Below are 21,534 nucleotides of genomic sequence, written 5' to 3'. Positions count from 1 at the left end.
GAGAAACGGGAACCCTCATTCACTGCTGGTGGGAGTGCAAACTGGTACAGCCTCTATGGAAAACAGTATGAGATTCCTCAAAAAACTAAAAATAGAGAGATATTGTGAATAACAAGTAGCTACTATTTATAGAGTTCTCATATTAAGAGCTTTATATATTTCTCCTTTAGTTATCATAAAATCCATCTGCAGTAGATTTTATTCTTCCTGTTTTCAGAGGAAGAAATTGAAGCACAGTTTAAGAAACTTATTCAAGGTCCTTCAACTCATAAGGACAGAATTTACTAATCATGTAGGTAATTAGCCAACTTCATAATCTTAGCTTTAACTATTTGGTCAATCTTCAATTAAATATGATTGTGATTAATTTTTTTGATTCCAAAAACTGAAATCAACTTGAATTTGCTTAAGCAAATTGGAAACCTGATTATAAAGAAGTAGAGATATCTCCTAGAACCCAAGGGCAACTTGTGAAGCTGAAACCACACAGCCAAGTGTCTCTGCTTCTTTTTTCTGCATCTATGTCATTGTTCTTCCTTTGCTGACCGGCTTTCTCTGTGGTGCTTGACATCTGGTGAAGACAGATACTCACAGCTCCTGGGTCTTCAGTGTCATCAACTCTATCCACATAGAAAGACTGATTAACTGTCTCTTAATCTTAGTTCTCCAGAGAGAAAAATTGGATTAGCCCAGGAGGGGGTAGGAGATTACCTACCCTAGTCTATTCCCCCATAGCCAAGGAAGCAAGATTACCTAATAGGAACATGACTGTGAGGGTTTAGCAGCCCTGCAGAATGGTGGTGATCCTGCGATGGCACAGAGGTAGTTCTCAGAGACAGGAAGTGGGGCAGGCAGTGTGGTCCTTCAGCTTAGACAGCAATGCATGGTAGGTAAGATCATGGTTTCTGGAGCCAACTTTCTAGAGTCATTTCTCAGTATCTTGCTCATGAAATTATCTTGCTCTTATTTTGCTAAGAGTTATATTATCTACAAGCCCATTCAACATATTTTTTTTTTTAATTTTTTGTTTATTGCGGTAACATTGGTTTATAACATTGTAAAAATTTCAGGTGTACATCATTGTACTTCTATTTCTGCATGGACTACATCATGTTCACCACCAAAATACTAATTACAACCCATCACCACACACATGTACCAAATTATCCCTTTCACCCTCCTCCCTCCCCTCTTCCCCTCTGGTAACCACCAATCCAATCTCTGTCCCTATGTGTTTGTTTATTGTTGTTATTATCTACTACTTAATGAAGGAAATCATACGGTATTTGACCTTCTCCCTCTGACTTATTTCACTTTGCATTATACCCTCAATGTCCATCCATGTTGTCACAAATGGCTGGATTTCGTCGTTTCTTATGGCTGAGTAGTATTCCATTGTGTATATATACCACAGCTTCTTTATCCATTCGTCCCTTGATGGGCACTTAGGTTGCTTCCAAGTCTTGGCTATTGTGAATAAGGCTGCAATGAACACAGGGGTGCATGTACCTTTACAAATTGGTGTTTTCAAGTTCTTTGGATAAATACCCAGCAGTGGAATAGCTGGATCATATGGTAGTTCTATCGTTGATTTTTTGAGGAATCTCCATCCTGTTTTCCATAGTGGCTGCACCAGTTTGCACTCCCACCAGCAGTGTATGAGAGTTCCCTTCTCTCCACATCCTCTCCAACACATGTTGTTTCCTGTCTTGTTAATTATAGCCATTCTGACGGGCGTGAGGTGATATCTCATTGTAGTTTTGATTTGCATTTCCCTGATAGTTAGTGATTTTGAACATCTTTTCATGTGTCTGTTGGCCATCTGTATATCTTCTTTGGAGAAATGTCTGTTCAGGTCTTTTGCCCATTTTTTAATTGGGTTGTTAGTTTTGTTGTTGTTGAGATGCATGAGTTCTTTATATATTTTGGAGATTAAGCCCTTATCAGATGTATGGTTTGCAAATATCTTCTCCCAATTTTTAGGTTGTCTTTTCGTTTTGTTGATGGTTTCCTTTGCTGTGCAGAAGCTTTTTAGTTTGATGTAGTCCCATTTGTTTATTTTTTCTATTGTTTCTCTTGCCCGTTCAGATGTGGTGTTTGAAAAGATGTTGCTAAGACCGATGTCGAAGAGCGTACTGCCTATGTTTTCTTCTAGAAGTTTCACAGTTTCAGGTCTTACATTCAAGTCTTTAATCCATTTGGAGTTAATTTTTGTGTATGGTGTAAGGTAAGGGTCTACTTTCATTTTTTTGCATATGGCTATCCAGTTTTCCCAACACCATTTGTTGAAGAGACTTTCTTTTCCCCAATCTATGTTCTTGGCTCCTTTGTCAAAGATTAGCTGTCCATAGATGTGTGGGTTTATTTCTGGGCTTTCGATTCTATTCCATTGATCTGTGTGTCTGTTTTTGTGCCAGTACCATGCTGTTTTGGTTACTATAGCTTTGTAGTATATTTTGAAATCAGGGAGTGTGATACCTCCAGCTTTGTTCTTTTTTCTCAGGATTCCTTTAGCTATTCGGGGTCTTCTGCTGTTCCATATAAATTTTAGGATTCTTTGTTCTATTTCTGTGAAAAATGTTGTTGGAACTTTGATAGGGATTGCATTGAATCTATAGATGGCTTTAGGAAGTATGGACATCTTAACTATGTTAATTCTTCCAATCCAAGAGCACACAATATCTTTCCATTTCTTTGTGTCTTCTTCAATTTCTTTCAGAAATGTTTTATAGTTTTCGGTGTACAGATCTTTACATTCAACATATTGATAACAAAAGAGGAAAAAAGGAAGGTTTTATAATAGGCTAGTTACTTGTTGCAGCAGGGAAGACAGATTTCCTAATAAAGTTGAAAAGACATTCTAATTCTTCCTGGTGAGTAGAATGTTTATACAGAAAAACTATAACAAAGCATATTTGCATAATTATTGAAAATTGTGAACAGTTTGTTTATTAAGTTAAATTATACAGATGAGGTTTTTTAATGTTCTATTGATTAATTAGACATTTACTTTCAGGTACATGACAGATGGAGGGCTCAACCTGTATACAAGAAGTCTGAACCGAATACCAGACACAGCATCTTCCAGGGATGTCATCCAGAGAGGAGTTCATGATGTGACAGTGGATGCAGACAGGTAATGCAGTCAGCATACATGATGGTGAGGAGTGCACAAGGCAATTTCATAAATGAGATCCTAGGAGTTTTACAGTGTAAACCAAAGGACTTTTTATTTTGATAAATAATAATTATTTTGGAACATTTAGAAAATTAAGGTGGTTTCACTTGCAAGACATTTTTAGCTTTGTATACTAAAAAAATTGTGTTGCTGGTGAGAATATTTAAAAATTTTCAGGTTACATGGTGGCAACTTTTAATATCTGTAAAAGCAAAATTATAAACATAGACTTATATTCTTCACTTGAAAAGAGCCCTGGCTGATAGATTTCTTTCAATTCAGATACCATCAGATTTACCTGGAGGCTAATGATGTAAAGATTAAAACATATTTCAAATTACCAGATACATTAAGCTTGATGCTTTTTTTGAGGGTGTTGTTGAAAGCATACAACTCTTACTTTAAGCTAATTTTTCATCATTGTCTCAGATTGCTTAAAGTCTGTGTGTGTGTGTGTTTTCCATATATTAGTTGTTATTTTGCTAGAAATCGTTTTGCCAATTTTGTCAGAATCATCACTGTTTGAGGATATTGTCTTTGTAAAATAATGTTGTAAGACATGTTTCTGACCTGATTTTGCCCCCTCTTCACTCTGAATTTTGAGCAGGAAGGGATTGCCCATTCCCAGAACTACTATATATCAATGTCTCGAGTGGATATTTAATTCAGCATTTATGAAGAGGACAAAAGGTTAAGACTTCATGTTTCTAAATTCTGAAATAAGAATGGTGTACCATTCATTGTACATTTTAGTACAACCAGCTCCAAAGGCTAGACAGTGAATTCTGATATTAGTCTTCAGTTTCTCCTCACTCAAATGCTATAGATATCTTAACTCCTTGAATATTTCATAATTACTTATTTGTTTACATGGTGACTTTCTATCTCCCCCATTATAATGTAAGCCCATGAATGCAGAATTTTTGTCATATTCATTGTATGTTGAGCCTTTAACAAATGCTTGTGGAGTGAATGAAAAAAGGAATGAATATAGGCTCTATATTCATATATTCACATAAGCTAGCAGTAGGGTCCTATTAGGTAGAGAGGCAAATGAGTCCAGGAAAGAGCCAAGGTACTGCAAGGATATTATGAAAGAGAGGGAATGAGTTATATGGGAAAATAGGCAGCAGTGATTAGACGGGAAGAAATGCAAAGCGTGGACCACATTTTGAAGCTAATGACCTATACATTGTTAGCTAACAGTGGAAAACATTGAAGGAGAGAAAATCTGCTGGTCTTTGGGAAATGAGATTATGATGGCAGAACCTAGGAATCAACACAAGGGTGACTTTAGTTTGGAGACAGTTGGGATAAGCAGCTCTCTTTGTTCCTTTAAGGCTCCAGATTGGGGCCTGGGTGAGGAATCTCAGGCCAACAGAAAGACCCAGATATGCATCTAATAAATTGGGACCTGTGAAAGCAGTGGTTCTTAAAGTGTGGTCTCAGGACCAGCAGCATCAGCATCACTTGGGAACTTGTTAGAAATGCAAATTCTCAGCTCCATCCAAGACTTACTGATCCAGAAACTCTGGGTGCGGGGGCCAGCAAGCTGAGCTTTAACCCTTCCTGCAGGCGATTCTTATGTACACGGAGTTCACGAACCACTATCTAAAGACTGACAAATAGATGCCAGGCCTGTAAAAACATAAACACTTAACATGACTTTTAAACATAAAAAATGACCAAGTCCTTAATACTTTAAATTATATGAAAGGTTTTTGAAAGAATTATAATTTGAGGAAGACAAAAGACTACTTTAGTCACTTGTATAAATTAAGCAGCAATAAGGTCACAGCAAAAATCCTACTATCAGCAGAGATAGGAGTTACTCCTTTGTTATAGATAAGTCTGAAGTTCTTTTAAAATTTTATATTCAGGAAGTGATTCCGGATGTATATATTGTCTTAAAATGGATAGTCTTAAATATTATAGTTGTGTAAGTCCTTCTGTTATTTTAAAATACCTCCTTATACAAGATGTTGTTTCATAAAATTTTCTTAATTCTGATATCCATTCCAAATAGGATAGGCAAGAATGGCTATAAGGTAATACCTCTTTGTTTGGTTGTACTCAAAAAAGGTACTGAGAAGTCTCGCAGTTCAAAATAAAACTTTCTTAACTTTATTTAATTCAGTGCTCTTTAAGCTTTTTTCATCACTGAATTCCTCCACTTTGTTTTCTATAATGGTAATTTGTCCCTATAATATTTTTTAAAATGTTGATTTAGCCTGCTGTCCTCATTTGGTGGATATAGTAGTACAAAGACTTGGGTCTTTTACCTCCTATACTTCCAGTTTCCCAGCTACCTTAGTCAAGGTCTTTTAAATAAAATGAAACATATTAGTGATTGGTTCATTTTGGTAAATTGGTAAATGATAAGGCTTGTGATAATTCACTGATAAGAAAGCTTAAAAACCAAAAAAATTGACAGTGTTTTATTAATTTTTCATATTTCTTAGATATTCTTTCTAAAAACTATATCAGTGAAAATGCACTTATATAATGGCAAAGTAGCCAGCTGGCTGGAATAGCAGTGGACCTGAATTGTTGGTGTTGCTATAGTGAAGGTTATGTGTTCCCTTTTGACCAACTTCTGGTTTAAATGTGGTGGGCAATAGAGAACAGCTGATTTCCTCTTCCCAGCAGATTGAAATGGCCCCAAAGAAAGGAGGAGGGCTTTCAACACCAACTGTAGTGTATTTTAAGTATTTTATTACCCAAGGGTATTTCAGTTCCTTTACTTTCCATATCAATCCAACACCAACCTCATTTCCTTATTAACCTAAGAAAGATTACAAAATGGGACTAATCCTTGTAGACACGTTGGAGACTCTCTGGGAACTTCACAAATAAATTCACAACAGACAGTTAAAATGTGTGGGCTTAGACAGAGAAAGACAAATACCGCATGATTTCACTCGTATGTGGAAGATAAACTAACACAAGGACAGAGAGAAGAGTTTGGCGGTTGCCAGGGGGAAGGGGGGGTGGGGGGTGGGCACAAGGGGTGAAGGGACGCATTTACATGGTGACTGACAAACGATAATGTACAACTACAAGTTCACAATGTTATAAACTATTATGACATCAATAAAAAAATGGGTTTTATCCATTTTGCTCTGGTTATAATAATGTCAATCCTAATTCACACACACTTATTATATAGTTGGGTTGTGCTATATTTAAAAGGTAATTTTGGGGTGAAGTTGGGGAATGGTTGTTGTTTTGGCCTTTATTAACTCCTATTACTGTTCTGACACTGTCTATGCTAGCATTAACAGATATCTGATTAATAAATATATAATTACTCCTAAATGCCTGACATCATAATAGCACCTTGGATAGAAATAAAACAAAATAATAAAGGTGAAAGGCCCTGAGTTTAATGGTCAGAGAGAATAATGTAAACAAAAAATAAAGTGATAATAAAATTGACCAAGTCATAATAGATGTGTATGCAAAGTACCCTAGAAGCACCAAAAGCAAATAATTATTTCTACCTGGGAGTATAAGACTTCAAAAAGCAGTGTGATTTAAACAGGGCCATAAAGAAAAAACAAGACTCTTTGACGTATAACCTGGGAGAAATCAGAAGGAATGTGGGAGTGAGAGCATAGAGGCGTAGAATTTGGTTTAAGGAGATGTTAAAGAAAACAATAGGTGGACGGTAGTTAAAGCCATAAAAACAGATTTGATAAAGAACTATTGCAATAGAGGAAAAGAGACTTCAGTGTAGAACTGGGCTCAATTCTGAATACAGCAAGGACAAGTGGGGATTTGTAGTCAACAAGCAGAATGTGGGGGTCAGTGGATGGAACAGTACTAAGAGGAGATATCAGGGTAGGGAGATTCTTGCTAAACCCACTCAACAGGATTCTTGCTGAAGGCAGGCCAGGTGATCAGGTACTGAGGGTAGAGGATGGGAAATTAGACCAGATATCAAAGGTGATCAGATATCAAGGTAGGGGACTCTCTGAACTGACCTAGCAGGACTCTTACTAAAAGTGGGCTACACAGGCCCAGCAGTGGCCAAGGTCAAAGCCTAGATGAGAAAAGTCATGAAAGGACCCTGACCAAAGTTTGGTCAAGGAGAGAGTCTTTGTCAGAGCCATTAATAGTGTGATTTTGCTAGTGCACTGGGAATGTGGGCAGGGATGGCAAGAGACAAAGGATCTGGAGGGCCATTCTAGAGTGTTTGGACCTGTAGTAATTGGGAGCTATTTTACTAATTAGTTGTTTTTTAATTTCAAAGCAAGAACACATGTTATAATCATTGTATTTTTAAAAACTCTCCCACAGCAAATATTGAAGAGAGATGACACAAAGACAGGTAGATTGCTTAGGAAGTGACTGTAAAAGTCCAGGTGAAGGAAGATGTGCACCCAGCTGAAGAGCAGAAGTGGGGACACCATTTCTAGAGGAACTTGGGCTTGGTCTGTGTGTATTACTCTGCTCGGGCTGCCATAACAGAATACCACAAACTGGATGGCTTAAGCAATAGACATGTATTTTCTCAGCATTCTGGAGGCTACAAATCCATGATTACAGTGCTGGAAAATTCATTTTCTGGTGAGGGATCTCTTTCTGGCTTATAGATGGCCGCCTTCTCCCTGTCTCCTCACGTGGCCTTCAGTCTGTACTCTCTCAGGGTGAAAGAGAGAGATCTGTCACATCTATTCCTCTTCTTATAAGGACACAAGTTGCATTGGAATAGGTCCTCCTTTTTATTTATTACCTCATTTAACCTTAATTACCTGTGTAAAGGCCCTATCTCCAATACACATTGGAAGTTAGGGACTCAACATATGAATCTGGGGTGACACAAGCAGTTCATAACACTGTGTAACTCTCAGGTGGTTTTATCGTTGGAGGTTCACTCATTGCATAAGTACTGGATTAAAGTAGTGAGTGTATGTAGTATGTGCATCATAAGCTCAGATCCTACAAGGATCAGGAAGATCACATGAAATGAATGAAGCAGAAGGGATGTGGTAAACTTGACCAGTCCAAAGGGGGCAGCCCTCTCAGCTCTACAGGCTGCTGCCTGTGGAAATGCACAAACTTGGAAAGGAGGGCCGAGGAATTAATTTTTCAAGTGAAGTCAAGAGTCTAGACTTTTGTGAGAAATCTCCCAAGTTTTAAATATTGGTAACTGTCTTAACAGATCTGCAAGATCAATAGGTAGTTAAAGATATATATCTTCTTCAATGACAGATAATCTAGGAAATTACAGAGAAGCTTATATACAGCAAGAGATGAACATTCTCACGTATGGTCGTGTAAACTTCCTCGATCCTTCAAGTTTCCCACAGAGGAACGCTGGTGCTGATAGCTGCGTACAGAATGAGAACGCCAGCATCGTGAGAAGCTGGCCTACCAGGTGCAGATAACTGTGGAAGAACTATCTGAGCACATTTCCAAGTTTTTAATGCAAGACAGAACAAATCTAAGGTCGGTTTCCCAGCCATAGCATCCCTCAGTGGAGCTGGCCTCTGGCCTGCCTGAGGTCCATCATGTCAGTAACTAATCAATATTCTTTAAACCACTGTGTGACTCAACACTGTGCAGGCCAAGAGCCCATTTGTATCTGGGATGTGGGTGAGAAAATAAGCCCTGAGAATGAACCCTTGACATTCAGCAAGTTAATAAAGGAAGAGTAGCCTTCGAAGAGACAGAGAAATCAGCTCTAACATGAAGTTGAGGAACAAATAGGGTTAACTGATATTTTTGAAATGGAGAGAAGAAGGAATAGGCAACAGTGTCAGATTCCGTGGGCAAGTGAAGTTAAGTAAAGGTTTATGTCAAAAAATAAAATAATGTAGTTTACCATTTGAGATGTAGAGGTCTCCCGGCTGATGATGCAATGTACAAGTTATAGCGTGAGTTACTAAAGTAGAGTGGTCATAGAAGTCAAAACTCAGTTATATAGATGATTTCTCCGGGTGACCATTAAGTCAATATGATGACAAAATGAGCCTCAAAGGAGAGGAAGATAAAGCTCCAGGTACCAAATTCTTTATTGAATGTGGACAAAAATTACACAAAGTGTAGTAACAAAGATACCTTTTCCAGGTTTGTTCTGGATTGTCTATTACAATGTTATCTAAAATATATTCCTAAATATACTGATTGTTAATTTCAATTATAAACTAATCAATTTAACCATTTATATTTTTAAAGTGATTTTTGCATGTTCAATTATGACTTTTTGAATATATAAAATCATAATACAGCATAGAAATTATGATTTTTGTATTGTACTAACTGACAGATTTATTTGATTTGTGATATTGCAATCCACATGCTGAAATTACAGTTGAGGAAACAGTTTGTGAAAGGCATTAAGGGATTGTCATGATTTTACATGCCTCTAAGGTTATCAGTCATTACATCTCATTAATATATTAAGGGAAGCCTGGGCCCAAACATCTAGTCATAGTGAATCCCTTGTTGTGGAGAAAAAAACCTTTCCTCCACCCTGTTAGGTTTAGTGGTTGAGGGCATGCAAATTACACTGACAAAGACAGATTTTCAAGAGAAAAGACAAATTTTTATTCACATATGTATGAGTGCGGGAGTTCACAGAAAATGTGACTCGAGGAGGTGGTTAAAATTCGAGGCTCATATCCCACCTTAATGGGGAAGAGGAGTGGGAGAAGGGCACTCATGGGAAAACAAATGACTTTTAGGAAAGATAAATGGCCCTTAGAAGAAGAGATGGGAGATATGATATCTTTGTGAGAGTGTCTGTTTAGGAGATTTCTTATCCCTACTTCTCGTCTCTGGTGATAGGAGCCAATCTTCTCTGGTTGCCAACTCCCAAGGGGAAGATTTACGACAGATGAATTCTTTTGCGATGCTCTGCTTTTAGGCAAATAAGGGGAGTTCAGGAAAAAAGGCATAACTTTTCACAGTGGTATATTTTAGATCCCTTCACCCTAAACCTACAGTTGTTATCAATGTACAGAAAATTATGCTGCCTCTATAAAGGCAGTCATGACAGATTCTCAAAAAATCGAGTGAGAGGTCATTTCTAAGGGTAGGAGGGCTTTGATATTTCTATGACTTCTCCAAACAGGAGAAGCCAAGGAAACAGAGACTAATATCTCCAGCGGTCAGATTCATGATACTTGTCACTAGTCTGTGTACACTCTAATAATTCATTCTATTCTGTGTTGATTTGTTCCAGCATAATCACAGAATCAGTATATTCCCATCTCTTAAGTGTTTCCTTCATTAGCTTACTGGCTTTCTGTAGTAATTAAAAGCCAACAGAAAAAAATATTAATGGACTGAGATGCAAATAGATAAGTAAATATAATTATTTTATTTCATAATCAAATGGCCTGCCTTTTTTGCCCTCATTTCTTTACTTTAAGTAGAGAGTTACCAATGCAAAACATTGGGGAAGTAGAAAAAGTTTTGTTTGCCTTCTCAACTTCCCTTTGGCACCTGCTCACCATTGCAGGCTTATGAACTGGTGCTGAACTTTTCTCCTGTGTCCGGGTTCTCCGAGTTAACTGACCTCATTGTGAATAATGAGCCGCCAATACTTTTACCTAATATCCCTCATAGAATTAATTCACACTGTACACGTATATTGAGAACCTACCCTCTGCCAAGCATTGTGCTCGGTCCTGTGGGCCTTGTACTCAGAGGTCTAATGTTAGAAGGGCACTAGAACAGAGAGGATTAAAGCCTGGAAAGCCGTTGAGATTCAAAGGATGCTTGGACAGTGCAACTAGCCCAAGTTGTAGATATTTTTGATTGGGAGACCTTTTAGTGTCTTTCAGAATGTACGTACAAGTGGCTCTAAGCTCTCCCACCTCTTTATAAGACTGCTCCTGACATTAAACTTGACCAAAGCTAAACTTTACCATCATAGAATTAATCTTCCAATACAAGGGAGGGTCCCCAGTGCTTTTAGTTATGTAGTATTTTTACTTTATCTCCCTCCAAAACAGTTTGCTACTGAATCTTACAAAGATGGTGATGATGAAGAGGAGTCAAGTTTGTTGTAATAAAAATAGCATAGTAGCTATCAGTATTGAGGAACTATTATGTGTAACTGACAAGCCATATTACTTAAATACATGATTTTATCTTTCCAACAGCCCTGTGAAGTGAGCTTATTCCTGCCACTTTGTGAGTGAGACAAGAGTTCTTAGGTCTGGTAGCTTGCCTGTAGACGCTTTGTGAATAAATGGTAATGGCAGGATTTGAATTCGGTCCTTGTGCTCTTACTATTATTCATAAAATTGTTACTTTAGATAAAGGTTTTTATCACGCCTGGAAGACATTTTCTGATTTTGTAAATTATTTCATTTTTCCCTTTTGGTCTAAACGTTCTGTAAAATATAAACAGATCTTCCTTTTTATTCAGTTTCATAAATGTTGGTAAGTTCCTTGAGTACGTAATCATATTCTAGTTCTACGCAGATTGTAGATAAATCTAAAAACACAACTAACAGAACAATGTTTTCACATGTGTTAGAGCTTCTTAAAGAGTGGCTAGTTTGTTAGTACCAGTAAAGCAATTTAGCAGTGTTTTGTTCTTTTATATATGTAAACCTATCATAGTCTTGAAATCTAATGTCTGTTGAAATATCTATTTCTAACATACTAAAGAAAATAACAGAAGAATGGAAAGAGGAAAAATATGTTCAACTTATATACAGAAAATACTAAAAGAGGACTTACAGGGAGGGAAAAGCGGTTTGGGTCTTTTATATTACATGATTTTTTTTTTTCCCACAAATAGCAATAAAACATGAGAGACTGTGTCAGCTAATTTGTTTAATTTGATTTAAGAAGTTGCATCTATACATGAAACACTTGTTTTGTTCTCTGCAAGAACTGGAGAGGAATTTTTTTTTAATAGGCTAACTAATGGAGTGAGACGTTGAACTTGGAATCATTAAGTTGAGGGCTTCTGGCGGACAGGTGATCAATTCCGCATCTTCCTGACTCCAGCTCTATAGAGCGGGTGGCATGGACTTACTTATCAGAGTCATATGTGCTCTGTTTATGTTCTTTTTTCCTGCTTGACTTAATTGGTGTTTGAAATTGTTAAAGTTATTTGCAATGAGCTGGATTGTTTTAAGCGTTAACAGAGCTTCCATATGTTTTTTCAGATAAGTTGCAAATGAAAGTGTGTTCATTACAAATGAGTGCTTATTTTCTGAATTAAAGTTAGTTTGTTATTATAAGCCTTTTCTGTGATTATTGAGAAAAATTCACAGAATAAATAACAGTATAAAGAAGAATCTAAAAATAATCCATAATTCTCCTGTCCCCAGAACAACCAAGAATGTTGCTTTGATGTATTTTCTCCCAGGCTTCCTCACCCTCTCTATTTACACAGTTTGGATTATTCCATCTGTACAATATATTATGCTGCTTTCGTCACTTAACTTACATAGTGAACACTACTGCATAGTATTAAATATTATTTTTTATTTAATTTTTTATTGAGGTAACATTGGTTTATCACAGTATATAAATTTTAGGTGTACATCATTATATTTCCGTCACTGTACACATGTGCCATTTTACCCCTTTAACCTTCCTCCCATGCCCCTTCCCCTCTGGTAACCACTGATCTATTCTCTGTGTCTATGAGTTTGTTTGTTGTTGTTGTTGTGTTGTTTTTTTTTTTTGAGGAAGATCAGCCCTGAGCTAACATCCATGCCAATCCTCCTCTTTTTGCTGAGGAACACTATCCCTGGGCTAACATCTGTGCCCATCTTCCTCCACTTTATATGGGACACCGCCACAGCATGGCTTGACAGGTGGTGGATCGGTGTGCACCCAGGATCTGAACGCGGGCCGCCAGCAGCAGAATGCGTGCACTTAACTGCTACACCACGGGGCCGGCCCCCTGTTGTTGTTGTTGTTTATCTTCCCCATATGAGTGAAATCATACAGTTTTTGACTTTCTCCATCTAACTTATTTCGCTTAGCATAATACGCTCAAGGTCCATTCATGTTGTTGCAAGTGGCAAGATTTCACATTTTTTATGGCTGAGTTGTTTTCCATTATATATATACACGCCGTATCTTCTTTATCCATTCATTCGTTGATGGGCACTTAGGTTGTTTCCAGATTTTGGCTATTGTGAATAATGCTGCAGTGAACGTAGGGTTGCATATATCTTTTTGAATTTGTGTTTTCATGTGCTTTGGATAAATACCCGGAAGTGAAAAAGCTGGATCATATGGTCTTCATTTTTTGAGGAATCTTCATACTATTTTCCATCATGGCTGCACCAATTTTACTTATTTTAAAATATGACTTTTAATGATTGCATGCTATTCTATCATCTGGAATAAATTATATCTAGGGAGTTTGTATAATCAACCATTAAGTTTAAGACATTCTTCAAATTTCTGATTTTATTGGCAAAGTCATTAGCAGAATCTTACCTGATCTGGTTGTATATCTATACCCAAGTATTTTTTTCCAAAATGATAGAATTTTCAAGTTACTAGAAGAGGATGCTTCACATATATGCATGTGTGTGTTTATATACGTGTGTGTATTTATATACATATGTACATTTGGAATTTAATTTTTTCATATAAATCTCATTCCTTAAGATTAATTTTTATAATTTATTTTTATTTTAGATTTTTTAATTTTAAGTATCTAGCATGTTGTAAACTGTTAGGATTCATGAGTTTGTTGTAATTTTAAAATGTTTTGTCAGTTAGGTTTTCCTGCTGACAAGATAGATGTAAACTCTATTGACTTTTTTTGGGGGGGCGGCGAGGAGGAAGATTGGCTCTGTGCTAACACCTGTTGCCAATCTTCCTCTTTTTGCTTGAGGAAGAGTGGTTCTGAGCTAATGTCTGTGCCCAACTTCCTCTATTTTGTATGTGGGTTGCCACCACAGCACAGCTTGATGAGTGGTGTAGGTCTGCACCTGGGATCCAAACCCACGAACCCAGGCTGCCAAAGCAGAGCGTGCTGAACTTTACCACTAAGCCACGATGCCGGCTGAAACTATGCTTCTTCTTCAAGCTAACTGTCTAGAGGTGCCTTGTTTCTTACAGAAGACAATGCTGTCCTTTGTTTCTCTAATGATATATTCTACTCTGATCCCAGACAGTTTGTACAAGCAACGTCCACTTGACAGCCCAAATATTTAGTAGCTAAAAGTAAAAATAATTATAACAATAGTTTCTTTATTGAGTGCCTATAAGACAAACACACACACACACACACACACACACAAAACAATAAAGATATAGAAGATTTTAACCACACAATAAGAAGCATGACCTAATTGACATATATAGCACACCAGAGCCAAGAATGGCAGAATTCACATTCTTTTCAAGTACACATTGAATATTTACAAAAAGACTATGTGTTGGGCCATGAAATAAGTCCCAACAAATTTCACAGAACTGAAATCCTATGGAGTATGTTCTTGGACCACAGTGCAATTAAGCTAGAAATCATTAACAAAAAAGATAATTAGACAATCACTGTATGTTTGGAAACTAGGAAATACAGTTCCAAATAACTTTGGGTAAAAGAAGAAATCACTGTGGAAATTAGAAAATATTTTGAACTGAATGATAAGGAAAATACTGCATATTAAAATTTGTGAGATGCAGCTAAAAATCATGCTTACAGGGAAATTTATAGTCTTAAACACATTTTTTTTTAAACCCAAAAAACAAGAAAGACTGAAAATCAATGAGCTAAGCTTCCAAGAAGTTAGAAATTCTCCAATTTGGAAAAGAACAGTAAATTAAACCTGAAGAAAATATACATAAAAGCAGAAACCAATGAAATGGTTTCTAAGTACTTTACATGTATTAACTAATTTTATCCTCATAACCACCTTCTGTACTTGGTATTATAATTATCACCTTTTGCAAATGAGGCATCCACCGCACAAAGGGACTAAATAACTTGCTCCAGGTCACACCATTAGTAAATGTCCGAGTCGGATTTAAAACCCGGTGAAGTGAAACAAGTAAGTGGATTCACTTAATAAATTTTTCTAAATTTTGAAATCCTATCCAGCTTCAGTTTTGACTAAGTAATTTGGTTGTTCCCTGACCTCCTTCTCCAAGCCAGTTTGATTGGCTAGTGGCTAGAACAGGTTGATCACAGTAAAAACCCACAGAAATGCTGTTCCAATTCCAATTAACTACTAAGTTTTTAGAATATGTTGGTGCAGTTGACTTTATAGCAGAGATATTTTAATATTCAGATATAAACCAGCTCCACTGCAACTGAAACTCTCCAAATATATTAGTGAAAAGAGTTTTTTAAATATATAAAGCCACAAGGGCCAGAGTAAAGAAGGCAACAATAGCAAGAAAGCTGTGCGAGTGTAAAGAAGGCAACAATAGCACGAAAGCTGTGCGAGTCGCAAGACAGAAGGTAATAATTTACAGCCCCGGGAAAGCACTGAGCACCCCATGGGTAAAGTCAAGAAGCAATGCAATTTACACCACAAGAACTCCAAAGGCTTGGGAATTTTAAGATTGGTTACCTTAGGATGTAGGGATGAATGTGAGTAAAAACAGGAGGAATTGATCTAAAGGTTTTTAAGAAGCAGTCAGAACCCCAGATGCCCAACCCAGCCTGTGAATAACTGGGCAACCACCCCTTTTCTATCTTAGTACTAAGACTGGAGATTATTCTCTGAGGAGAGGAAAAGAAATGGAGTCTGGATGGGACACACGGTACAGCTGAGGGCTGACCAGAGGGTAATTATGCCAAGGTTACATAGTACTAAACACAGAGATTCTCAGCTTTTCCCCCTATTTGGATCCTCTAACCCTGGCAACCAGGTGTGAGTCCATCTAATCAGAACCATCATTTCTCCTCTACCTACTTGCCCCATATATCTGCCATGTGCTCACTGATTACAAGTCTATACATCACTGTAAATCATAAGCAGTATACATTTGGAGAAAATATAGTACTGTGAGATAGAATTTAGCATAATTGGTTATTTAAAAGGGGTTTGGAGTTTGGATTCCTGGCTTCTGATCCCGGCTAAGCACTGGCTGGTTGTGTGACTCTGGAAAGTTATATAACTCTTAGCCTCATTTTTATACTTACAAAAATGAATAAACTATTAGTAACAACTAGTTACACTATTAGGCCTCTTTTGAGGACAGAAAACCGAATTAAAACTGGCTTAAGAAAAAAAGGCATGCATTGTTTCCATAACTGAAAAGTCCATAGGTAGCTCTGGATTCGGATGTGGCTGTGCGTAACAGTGTCCGGTTCCCTTTGTCTCTTGGCTTGGCTGTGGTATTTTGCATGAGTGGGCTTGATTCTCCTCTCATTACTGCAACTCACTCTCAGTCCAAGGTTCAAGTTCAGTGCGGGAGAAGCAAGCTTCTGCAAAGTTCCTAAGAGTCACTAGTTTGGACAGGTTATCACATAGACATTCTGGAACCACAGCAAAAAAAACATCGTAACTGCCTGAGTCTTTACTTACATTTTAACATGCTTAATCTATACAATTACCATTGCACCCTTTTTCTACTCCCTCTCTTCTTCTGTTCCAAACTTGGGTATCCCGACTTCTGACTGAGAGCTTTACCTCATCTTTTCCTTGCCTGACCTCACAGTTAGTGCTTTGAAAATATTGAAATATTTATTGCCCTCCCCCTAATCTAATGTTTCATGCCTTTGCTTAGACCTGGAATCCCATACTCAACCTGGAATTCCTATTGTCTTTCTTCATAATTCCTATTCTCTGAGACTCACTTCAGGTGTAGTCTCCTCTGTGAACTTTCCTCAAAACCTTAGTAGGCTCAGTGTCCCCTCTCTATGCACTAGGCGTACATCAATCTGATAATTTACCCTATCTTTTTGAAGACTCTATGTGTCTTGTCTCTACCAGAAGCCTATGAAGTATCCGAGGATAGGGACTGTGTCCTATTCATCCTGGTACCCCCAGTTTCAAATGCAGTTCTTGTCAAAAATATCCATCTGTTGTCCTGAAACCCCATTTCATCTTGTGCATCTTTGTATTATGTTGTCCACATTGTCTGGAAAGTATTTTTCCGTATCATCTAACTTTATATTCTTAGCATCTAGCACAGAATCTGATATGCTCAATTCATGTATATTTAAATGAATGAACATATAAATATAATGCTTTCTGTAGGTAGAAAAAGAAGCATGTATATAAGGTTGTTAACATTTAAAGGCATTATGGAAGAGAATTTATGATGTGTGAACTTCTTTCAAAACCATACCATCCAGAATATGGCTATTTGCTTCTTTTTTTTACTGCGATATAATTGACAATAACACTGTGTAAGTTTAAGGCATACAGTGTGTTAATTTGATATGCTATTGGCTTCTGTTTGCTTACCAAATTCCAGGCTGTCTAACTGGTGATCTTTTAAAAATATTTTGACCAAGGCACTCAAACCAGAAATTTAAATAGCAAAGTATAATACTAGGATATCTGATGGCAATTTTCTTCAGAGATTCTGCTTAAAGTATATTTTGATTGTATCTAAAACAGCACAGAACTCATCTCAGAGTTTAGAAAATTTATGGAGTAAAGCTACAGATTTGTAAAATTTGGTATATATATAATTTATGTTAATATTTCTGAAAAAAACTACAATTATATGTGTATAGACGTTTCTACATTTTTAAGTTTTTTCACATTCTTCATTTTTTGTTTACTTCTTGATACTAATTCTGTGAAATTGAGCAAGTTGTTAAAAGCCCTATATAAATATATGAAAGCTCAATTAAGTTAACTGAACTTTCAATAATTAAATGGTAAAGTTGGAACTGAACTCAATTTGATTCTTATCTAGGCCAGGGGTCAGCAAACGTTTTCTGGATAGGGTCACACTGCAAATATTTTAGGCTTTGTAGGGTAAAAGGCAAAATCAAGAAATTGTGGACATACTTAGATATGAGAGGAAAAAATTGCCACACGTTTTTTCAACTATTTAAAAATGCACAGCTCACAGGTCTACAATTTGGATTTAGTCCACAGCCACAGTTTGCTGACTCCTGTTCTAGGCCATTCTTCAGCCTGACATTTTTTCTTTCATTAGTTTGGTAGTGCTGCAGTAACAAAATACCAACAAATTGAGTGGGTTAAACAATAGGAATTTATTGTTGCACAGTTCTGGAGGCTAGAAGTAGGATATCCAGTGTTGGCAGGTTTGACTCCATCTGAGGACCGTGAGGTAAGGATGTGTTCTAGGCCTCTCTGCTTGATCTGTAGATGGCTGTTTTTCTATGTCTTTACATTGTCTTCTCTGTGTGTGTCTGTGTCCAAATGTCCCCTTTTTATAAGGACACCAGTCATGTTAGATTAGCACACAGCCTAATGACCTCACTTTAACTTAATTTACCTCTATAAAGACCCTATCTCCAAATAAGCTCACATTCTGAGGTGTTGGCAGTTAGGACTCCAACACAGGAGTTTTGGTGGGAGGAACACAATTCAGCCATAATAATCTCATTCTGTTTGTACTAAATCAAACTCTATTTCTATTAGGAGGTAAAGTAAAGAGTATGATAGCTGTAACTCACTCTTTTTGTCCTTCTAAATTTAAAACCATAGCTTCTCTCTTAGCAGCCCTGCAGCAAGATAATAAATAAATAGAACAGAACCGAGAAAATGAAAAGATGACCCTATAAGACTTGCTGCCTTAACTCTACAAAACACCCAGAAAAAAATGTGGAATAGTATCAGTCATCTGAATATTTAACCATTTTAGCAAATGGGCAGCAATATTTAGAAAAATCAAAATATATGGAAAATTGTTAATTTTGATCATACTAACAAATATTTTTCAGGTTAAAGGTCTTAACTGTGATTCCCTAAATATATCAAGAGTAAGATTCACACAAATCACCCCCTCATGTGTCCAAGCAGCAGATAGAATTGACTCTAAAATAAAACCGTCATTCGAAATGCCCAGCTGTGAATGTGCCTTGTTATTAGGAAATGTCATACTTTTGTAGCTGGAGCTGTCACAGCATGCAGAGCCGACGTGCCATTGAATCTTACAGCCAGGGCAAGGGTGGGTTAGCACAGGAATTCTAAAGAGGCTTTTTTATTTTTAAATGAATAGACTGTGTGCGGTCCTTAGATATAAAGACTAAGATTTGTAGCTTATGTACCTGAAACGGTCTTTGGAAAAATTAGTCCACAGTCATCAATTTTGAAAGAAATATGCTTTAAAACAAAGCATGGCATCCTATCTCCTTGAAGTCTTATTAGCCTGCTGTTGATCCATGCGTTATTTTCATGACTGATGACATTTTTATCAGCAAAAGGAGGCAGTATATTTTGGTATTTGTTGTTTGATATTTGGTATTTGATATCTGCTTCATCATCCCAAGCCTACTTTAATAGGACTATTATAAAAAATACATAAGATAACATACAAATAGTATCTCATATAGTGCCAAGCACAATTATCCTTTTGCCTTCTCTTCACAGAATACAGTGTTGAATTAATTTTAAAAACCCTTAGTTCTTTACAAATACGAAAACAAACTTGAGACTTGTTTACTTAGTTAGAGAATAGCTAGATACCCTGGTGCACTGATCATACATCTAGAATGGAACCATCCTCAAAGAAAACACTGGAGAAGTGGTTAGGTCTGTCCACCAAATGGCCTTTCCATCAATTCCATGCAGGATAAGTGATGGTTACTCCCTTCTCTACATCTGACAGTAGAGAAAGGGAAGGAGACTTTTATTTGTTTAACTGTATGAGAGATGCTGTGCCAAGTGTTTTATATTCATAATCAAAGATACTGTGCAGTCAGCCCTCCATATCCACGGGTTCTGCATCTGTGGATTCAACCAACCTCAGATCAAAAGTCCTACAGTGCTTGCCTCTGTACTGAATATGTACAGACTTTTTTTTCTTGTCATTATTCCCTAAACAATATAGTATAACAACTATTTACATAGCATTTACGTTGTATTAGGTATTATAAGTAATCTAGAGATGATTTAAAGCGCACAGAAAGATGTGCGCAGGCTATATGCAAATACTATGCCATTTTCTATGAGGGACTTGAGCATCTTCAGATTTGGGTATCTGCGAGGGTCCTGGAAGCAATCCCTGTGGAGACTGAGTGATTATTGTATTCTGCATGCTGTAAATAAGGCAACCATACGAAATGTGTTTTGTTTATATTTTAATACCTTATGAACGTGTTCCTGCCCCCTCCTCCCCATTCTGTTGACAATAGAATCTCAAATTGTATCCAAATGAGCTTTCTTGACTGACATTTCAGACTAGAATAGGTTAGGGATAGAGCATAGCTAAGATTTTTCTAACGTAAAAGTCTCTCTCCCATAGTAGGTTCTCACATGGTGTGGGTTGAGGTGTAAAGGGACAAAAGCCCAGGAGAAAGTGAAGGAGAGTGTGGCGTCCCCTTAGCAAGCAGACAGGCAGTCATGCAGCCTCCTGCTCTCATTTTCTAAGGATCAATAGGAACCCTTTTGTAAAATTAAATTGTCTGTGTGATATATAGAGTGAGCCTTAAATTAACTTTTAAATGTTTTCTATCTTGAAACATGCTTTTAAAATGAATTTTCACCTGCATAAATGTTCTCTTTGGATTAAAGGCTTAATCACCACACTTTGAAAAGATACTTTTCTTAACCTTCTGATTCCATTGTTATTGTAACGACAGCAACTCATTAACACAGTGGGTGTCAGTATTGATTACTAATTTTAGATTTTACTTTTTCCCATTAGTTTAATTTCTACCTGAAATAGATCATAACTCTTGATCGGCTGCTGCCTTGGAGTTTTTCCAAGATATTGGACCCATGGTAAGATAATAGTGTTCAATTGATACTGGTGGTCACTAGAGACCTGGAGTTTTTTCTCCTACTGTGATGCTCTGTTTCACAGAATACAATAGAATATGTAGTCTTCAAGCCGTAATTAATCATGAAAGTCAAGTGCATACTGCAGGTACAATCAGCACCATCTAATTACCTCAAACTTGTTTGTCTTATGACTTTCACTGAGTACATGCACACAATAATAACAAATAGGCTAATTCAAAATCTTGTGAACCACAGGCAATTTAGTCATTGTAAATGGAGTCTGGTGCATTTTAGAGATTGCATCCATGTGACAAGCAAGCAGGTATGAGGAGGGAAGGCAATAAGGCAGGAAATAGAGGAGTCAGAATTTGATTTTTTTTCTTAGAGGAGAACCTATCAAGCTATATAAGTCTTGGTTTAACGTGTATATGAATCATTCGGTTATTTATATTGTTATAACATCTCTAATATGTTATGAACTCTATAGCATTATAAAATGTTGAGAGTGAGGTTGATTCAGACTCACAGGAATCT

At 37.0% G+C, this 21,534-nt stretch overlaps 1 protein-coding gene across 6 annotated transcripts in view; it reads left to right on the top strand.

Moving 5' to 3' along the window:
- Positions 1-21,534, top strand: part of NAV3 (neuron navigator 3) — a 566,501-nt gene that overhangs the window by 427,700 nt on the left and 117,267 nt on the right. For all 6 annotated transcript variants that reach the window (XM_087449152.1, XM_087449151.1, XM_087449150.1 and 3 more), the window contains one exon: positions 3,017-3,136. In XM_087449152.1, coding sequence (XP_087305278.1) covers positions 3,017-3,136 — 120 coding nt within the window. The remainder of the gene's footprint in view (positions 1-3,016; positions 3,137-21,534) is intronic.

Source organism: Ceratotherium simum, chromosome 25, assembly GCF_057802395.1.
Source record: "Ceratotherium simum simum isolate JZ-2026a chromosome 25, ASM5780239v1, whole genome shotgun sequence".
NCBI lineage: Eukaryota > Metazoa > Chordata > Mammalia > Perissodactyla > Rhinocerotidae > Ceratotherium > Ceratotherium simum.
Note: the sequence above shows the minus strand (reverse complement) of the source record. Positions and strands in the feature narration are given on the sequence as shown.